This window comes from Silurus aristotelis, assembly GCF_946808225.1.
Source record: "Silurus aristotelis genome assembly, chromosome: 20".
Taxonomy (NCBI): Eukaryota; Metazoa; Chordata; class Actinopteri; order Siluriformes; family Siluridae; genus Silurus; species Silurus aristotelis.
In genome coordinates, this window is record NC_139593.1 from 22,806,088 (window position 1) to 22,814,164 (window position 8,077).

At 38.0% G+C, this 8,077-nt stretch overlaps 1 protein-coding gene across 2 annotated transcripts in view; it reads left to right on the plus strand.

Annotated features, from left to right (window-relative positions):
• Nucleotides 1–6,679, plus strand: part of micall2b (mical-like 2b) — a 21,862-nt gene extending 15,183 nt beyond the window's left edge. For both annotated transcript variants that reach the window (XM_083521870.1, XM_083521869.1), the window contains 3 exons: nt 2,481–2,595; nt 3,719–3,765; nt 5,718–6,679. In XM_083521870.1, the coding sequence (XP_083377996.1) occupies nt 2,481–2,595; nt 3,719–3,765; nt 5,718–5,803 (248 nt within the window). In that variant the 3' untranslated portion in view covers nt 5,804–6,679. The remainder of the gene's footprint in view (nt 1–2,480; nt 2,596–3,718; nt 3,766–5,717) is intronic.
• The last annotated feature ends 1,398 nt before the right edge of the window (nt 6,680–8,077 follow it).

Sequence of the window (8,077 nt, forward strand, 5' to 3'; positions counted from 1 at the left end):
CTGCCTCACATACTGACTTTTACACACACAAACACACACACACTGCCTCACATACTGACTTTTACACACACACACACACACTGCCTCACATACTGACTTTTACACAAACACACACACACTGCCTCACATACTGACTTTTACACACACAAACACACACACACTGCCTCACATACTGACTTTTACACACACACACACACACTGCCTCACATACTGACTTTTACACAAACAAACACACACTGCCTCACATACTGACTTTTACACAAACAAACACACACTGCCTCACATACTGACTTTTACACAAACAAACACACACTGCCTCACATACTGACTTTTACACACACACACACACACACTGCCTCACATACTGACTTTTACACACACACACACACACACACACACACTGCCTCACATACTGACTTTTACACACACACACACACACACACACTGCCTCACATACTGACTTAAACACACACTCACACACACACACACACACACACACACACACTGCATTACATACTGACTTAAACACACACACACTGCCTCACATACCGACTTTCACACACACACACACACACACACACACACACACACACACACACACTGCCTCACATACTGACTTTTACACACACACACACACACACACTGCCTCACATACTGACTTTTACACACACAAACACACACACACTGCCTCACATACTGACTTAAACACACACACACACACACACACACACACACACACTGCCTCACATACTGACTTAAACACACACACACTGCCTCACATACTGACTTTTACACACACACACTGCCTCACATACTGACTTTCACACACACACACACACACACACACACACACACACACACACACACTGCCTCACATACTGACTTAAACACACACACACACACTGCCTCACATACTGACTTAAACACACACACACTGCCTCACATACTGACTTTTACACACACACACACACACACACACACACACACACACACACTGCCTCACATACTGACTTAAACACACACACACTGCCTCACATACTGACTTTTACACACACAAACACACACACACTGCCTCACATACTGACTTTTACACACACACACACACACACACACTGCCTCACATACTGACTTAAACACACACTCACACACACACACACACACACACACACTGCATTACATACTGACTTAAACACACACACACTGCCTCACATACCGACTTTTACACACACAAACACACACACACTGCCTCACATACTGACTTAAACACACACACACACACACACACACACACACACACACACTGCCTCACATACTGACTTAAACACACACACACTGCCTCACATACTGACTTAAACACACACACACTGCCTCACATACTGACTTTCACACACACACACACACACACACACACACACACTGCCTCACATACTGACTTAAACACACACACACACACTGCCTCACATACTGACTTAAACACACACACACTGCCTCACATACTGACTTTTACACACACACACACACACACACACACACTGCCTCACATACTGACTTAAACACACACACACACTGCCTCACATACTGACTTAAACACACACACACTGCCTCACATACTGACTTTTACACACACAAACACACACACACTGCCTCACATACTGACTTTTACACACACAAACACACACACACTGCCTCACATACTGACTTTTACACACACAAACACACACACACTGCCTCACATACTGACTTTTACACACACACACACACACTGCCTCACATACTGACTTTTACACAAACAAACACACACTGCCTCACATACTGACTTTTACACAAACAAACACACACTGCCTCACATACTGACTTTTACACAAACAAACACACACACACACACACTGCCTCACATACTGACTTAAACACACACACACTGCCTCACATACTGACTTACACACACACTGCCTCACATACTGACTCACACACACACACACACACACGCACTGCCTCAGATTCTGACTTAATTACACACACACACACACACACACACACACACGCACTGCCTCAGATTCTGACTTAATTACACACACACACACACACACACACTCCTGTATGTTATTTAATAAGTGAATGAAACATGCAGTGAAGTTTTGCTGATGGCACACGGCGAGAGGCGATTGAGCAGAGTGGCCATTACTGCTCCTGATACACACTGGTGTTAAGTGTCAGGAGTGAAGTGTGTGTGTGTGTGTGTGTGTGTGTGTGTGTGTGTGTGTTAAAAGCTTGGATGGAAGTGTGTAATAGATTCAGGTGAAGAACAATTGCAGAGTTTTCTCATAAATTAAACATCACACTGAGAGCTTTCACTCAGACCTGAGATACACACACTCAACACCTGCTGTGCTCCAAATACAACTCACTTTGTGTGTGTGTGTGTGTGTGTGTGTGTGTGTGTGTGTGTGTGTGTGTGTGTGTGTGTGTGTGTGTGTGTGTAGAAAGCCTGAAGACTTCACGAGAAAAAAAAAGAGAAGAGGAACTGATGGCCAAACTGGTAGAAATAGTCAACGACAGGAACGCCATTGTGGATGGACTCGATGAGGACAGACTGAGGTGTGTGTACGTGTGTGTGCGTGTATTCTTTATGAAGCGGGGAAATGGGAGTTCAGTGGATAAGATGTTGGACTTCTGATCTGAAGGTCTTGGGTTTAAATCCCAGCACCGCCAAGCTGCTACTGTTGGGCCCCTGAGCAAGGCCCCTAACCCTTAACTGCTCAGGTGTATGAATAAGAGGATTGTAAGTTGCTCTGGATCCTTATCCATTTATAGTTGCACTTCACATGATGAAATGTTTTTTGTTTTCTTTGTTGTGTGTAGTTTGTTGTGCACCGACACTGGAGACTCCTTCCATCCATGTTAATGAAGCGCCTGCTAATGTCAAGAAATCATTCTGTTTTAAGAACAAAACAAATAAAGAAAAGTGATTATTCTTGTGACTTGTGCATTACAGCACAGTGAAATTCTTTCTTTTCAACTTCAAGCCATGTTACAGCACCCCTGAAACACAGAAGGTTAAGGGCCTTGCTCAAGGGCCCCAACAGTGGCAGCTTGGTAATACCGGGGCATGAGCCCCTGACCTTCTGATCAGTAAACTAGAGTCTTAACCACTGAACTACCACCTCCCCTTTTTAGCTCTGATTGATTATTAGAAGTCGACTGATTAATCAGCACTGATAGTTGATCACTGAATCTATAAACCATCTGCAGAAATCAATACCGTTAGTGGTTTTGGCTTCCAGTCCGTTGTCTTTATGAGAGTGCCCCCTAAAGGCGTTTCACTGACACCATATTACTTTTTTATTCTTTAAATGTACACGTGAGACGCATGAGAGCGCTATATTATATTTATTTATTATTTATTTATTATATAATTACATTTATTAATAAATATATTCATTTTTATTTATAGATTTATTCAGAACATTTTCATTATTTAGTACTGTTTATTTTTGTGATGATTTACATAAAGTTTGTTGAAACGTGTTTATTTTTTTATCCAGTAATCATTAAAAGAATGATCTGTTAATTTATTAAAGTCCACTATCACTCGACCTCCAGTTATTATACTGTGACCAAGTGAAGCACCTGAAGCACAGACAGGAAGTTCCCTCTGCTGTGTTTCTGACCCGTCTGTGTGTGTGTGTGTGTGTGTGTGTGTGTGTGTGTGTGTGTACAGAGAGGAAGAGGAGGATGAGCAGTTAAATAAGATGATGCAGGATTTGGGTAAGTGGAGATCAGTCTGCACCTCTCACCTGCACTCACTGCATTTTCCTGATCACCATCGAATTCACACAAGTGATCAAAAAGTTCTGATTTTAAATAAAGAAGAAATAAATTTTTCAAATATTTTATTTTTTACTCAACAACTTTTACTGGAGTCACATTTTACTGAGTGTCTCTTTGACTCAAATACATGGTTTGTGCACTTCATCCACCGTGTGTGTGTGTGTGTGTGTGTGTGTGTGTGTGTGTGTGTGCGCATGTGAAGGTGAGTTGTGGTGACAGGATACTCATCAGTGATTGGTTTTCGTTATGACCCCTTTCCTTGAAATAAAAGAGGATTGACTATAAGGGAAAAATGGAGAAATAAGAATAAAAAAATCGAATAAAGGTATAAAATAAGAGATTACAATAAAATGAAAAAAATATATATATTGTTTTTCATCTCAAACCAAATCATTATGTTTTGGTTCTGTTTATTGAATTATGTATGTAGATTGTAAGTGTAGTATCAGTTATGAAACCTTAATATTCTGGATAATATTTTTCGTGCCGGCGTGCGGTTGAGAAAAGTCCTGAGTCTCCGTGTGGAGCTTCGTTCTGTTACTAACGTAGAACAAAACCCTGAAGTTTCTTTACAGGAAGTGCTGATACTCCTGCTGCCCTCAGCCTGTGTGTGTGTGTGTGTGTGTGTGTGTGTGTGTGTGTGTGTGTGTGTTCAGTGTTTTTATAAAAGGCCAGGACGTGAATTACAGGGACGTTCTGCCTTCCATTTTGATGTAATGAGCGCTAATGGAGAGCCGAGTCGCTTCACACTCCGTGACTTGCACACGTTTTAGTGCTGAAACACACACACACACACACACACACACACACACACACACGTACAAGTGATGAGGTATAATTCACCATGCCAATTAAGTCGTGGCAGAGACGAGGGGAAAAAGTCAGCAGCATTTGCAATTCATGATTTTAAACACAATGTTTTAAAAGCTGCTTTTTTTTTTTTCTTTTCTTTTTTTGCTCTTTAGATGAAATATTACTTTAATATTAAATATTAAATATAAAATTTCCTCTTGTCTTTGAAGGTCAGATTTTACACATGAACATAGAAATAAAACAACCTCCTCCTCAACTATAAACTCTGATGAACAATGTTTTTTGGTGTAGAAGTGAAGAATCTCTCGGGGTTCTGTTCAGGTTTTAACCTTTTTATTTATTCTTTATCTGATCGAAACATTAAACCCGTAAACTTTTAATATCATTATAAACAGTTAAAATACTCAGTCATAGAAAAGTGTAAATGTTTGTTTATTCATTAGTGGAATATAAATGGTTTTTGATTCTATTTAGTGAATAGAATTGAGACTGAGGGTAAAAGTAAAATGGAATTATTTATAAACTGCATTTGTTTCACATTTAAATAAAAAAAAAATTATTTTAAAGGGGAAAAATTTCTAAATTTTACATAAATCTCAGTTTGGATTTTATTTATTCTTCAGCTAATGGAAAAAAATGTTAACCTGTAAACTTTATATATAATATCCCCAGATCTCTGGATGATGTTTCAGAGAAACATAGGAAAAAGAGTGTGTGGGTGTGTGTGGGTGTGTGTGGGTGTGTGTGGGTGTGTGTGGGTGTGTGTGGGTGTGTGTGGGTGTGTGTGCGCAAATATTCATGCATTATAGTATTTAAACATTAGTGTAATAAGAATTATTTATTTGATGAAAAATATTTTATATAAAATGTTTAAGGGGAAAAATGTCAATGAACATGAATTTTTGACATCTGTGTGTGTTACTTTTTTATACCTAAATAAAAGAGAGTTTTTATAGAGACACGCCCTGGAGTGGGCGGAGTTTAACCCTGTCTTAAGAGTTGGGGAGGTTGATTAAATGAATGAGAAAAAAAAGTGAATTATTTTTAATTAAATATAATTGTCTTCCTGCTAACAGACATAAAGAAAGAAAAGAAGAAAAGGTCGCCCATGTCCAGATTGTTTTGGCGGAAGAGTAAGCACGAAGCCTCTGAGAATCTTTGATGTCGCTGTGAAGGATTTGGAATTTTCAGATGTTTGAGATTTTCTTCTCCAGCGAACTGATTCATGTGTGTTTTATAGCTGTTGAGGTGAATATGACGACCTGTCATGTGTCCTGTCCCCTGTCTTTAACACACTTTAGAGATTCTATATTATTACAGGAAGTGATTTAGGTGGAATAACTACTGTCTAAGCTAGCGTCTACTAAACCAAGCAGAAGATTAGACCAGAAATGAGATGTTTCTTCAGTAAAATGAAGGAAAAAAAGCACAATGTTCTTTTCCACTGAATGTTAAAGGCTTTTTACAGAGACCAGATCCTTATTACAGCCTGAAAACGTGTGTGTGTGTGTGTGTGTGTGTGTGTGTGTGTGTGTGTGTGTGTGTGTGTGTGTGTGTGTGTGTGTGTGTGTGTGTGTGTGTGTGTGTGTGTAAGCGCACTTCAGAGCTCTAAAGACACCGGTTCTTTTAATGAAGATTTTAAAGGAGAGTTTTTTTTTATTATTATTGTGATCACTTCAACCTTAGAATAAACCCGGTGTAGTTCTGTCAAATGGTCTGCAGGGGGCAGTCAGGATCTTACACTACACAGGAGCGGCTCTGAGTACTGTATACACACACACACACACACAAACACACACACACACACAGTGTAAATTGGTTTGAAGCTGATTTTTATTGTAAATATGTGGAATGTAAATAGAATTTGCGTGTCCGTGTTTCTCCATTAAATTATTCATATAAAAACGTATTAAAGATGAATTTTAGATGAGATTACAGGAAACTAGTGATAGAAATTTGTGCCATTTGTTTTAAAAAGAAAGTTGTAACTAAATGTAAAATAATGTGTACGCGGATCAATAAAGTTTTTCAGAAAATACTCCGTTTGATATGATTGTTGGTGGAGACGAGGTCGAGTCCTGGATCTAAAATCTGAGCAGAACGAAGACACTGCAGCTGGTTTTAACATCATTTTCTGGAAGGTTTGAGAAAAATAATTTTTCTTAATTATATTTAAGTTGATTTTAAATTAAAAAAACCTCATTATTAAACCTGGAAATTAACTGGAGTGTTAAAGGGCATAAAAGTAGTGAAAGCTGAGAGCTGAGAGAAGATCAGGATCAGGGAGTTTAGAAAAATTTTAATCTCATCAGATCTTTTAAATGGAAACAATAATAAAAAATATTCTGGGAAATTAGATATAAAACACAACAACCTGGATAATAATTTAATTACATGATCATCATCATTATATGATAACAAATGATATAATAAAATAATTATTCTTATTAAAGTAATAAACAATAACTCATCAGAATCTTAAGCAATAATTATTATAATTAGACAACAATAATTACAAAAGATCATCATGATAAATAATATTACCTAAAAATAATAGTAAAACAAACATCATAATAATTATGGTACAAAATTATAATAAAGATAATAAACAATTTTCATAATCAACAATTATAATAAAATTATAACAAACAATAATTACAAATCATCATGATTTGTATTAATAATAATAATAATAATAATAATAATAATAGCAGTAATACATTATCAGGTGATGTCCTTCAGCAGCTGCTCTACAGTTTGATGAGGAAAAGTTGTGTTGTGTTGTGGAGCTGCTGCAGGACTCGGAGTCACGTCGGTAATAAATGTCCCGTTTATGATGTTTATTTAATGAATCTGTAGATAAAATGAATAAAGTAAATCAAGCAGTTAATCAATAAATAAGTGACAGTTTGTAGGTTTAAGATGTTCGTGTTTGCAGAAGTTTTTTTTACGTTTAAACGTGACCTGAAATTATACAACAAGAAAATAAGTGAATGTTTAAACAAACTGTGTGTGTAAAAGTGTGTAGGAGTATTAATGTAGAAGTGTTAAAGTATATAAATGTATTAGTTTGTGTGTGTGTGTGTGTAAGTGTACTCGAACAGTGGCATCTATTCTGACCCATAGCCCTCTAACACACACACACACACACACACACACACACACACACACACACACACACACACACACACACACACACACACACACTTCACTGTAATCCACATTGTGTGTGTAAAGATTTCTGGAAAAGACATTAGAAATGACCTGTAGAGACGGTCTGTGTTCACCCCCATCCCCCCACCCAACACACACACGCAGACCTTTTTATGACGTGTGTCCCCGATTTTTCGATATTTGGAAAGACGTGAAGTGAATGTTGGGATGATTGACAGATATTTACGGACCCTTTAGAGCTCCTCCCCCCTTCACTTTTTCC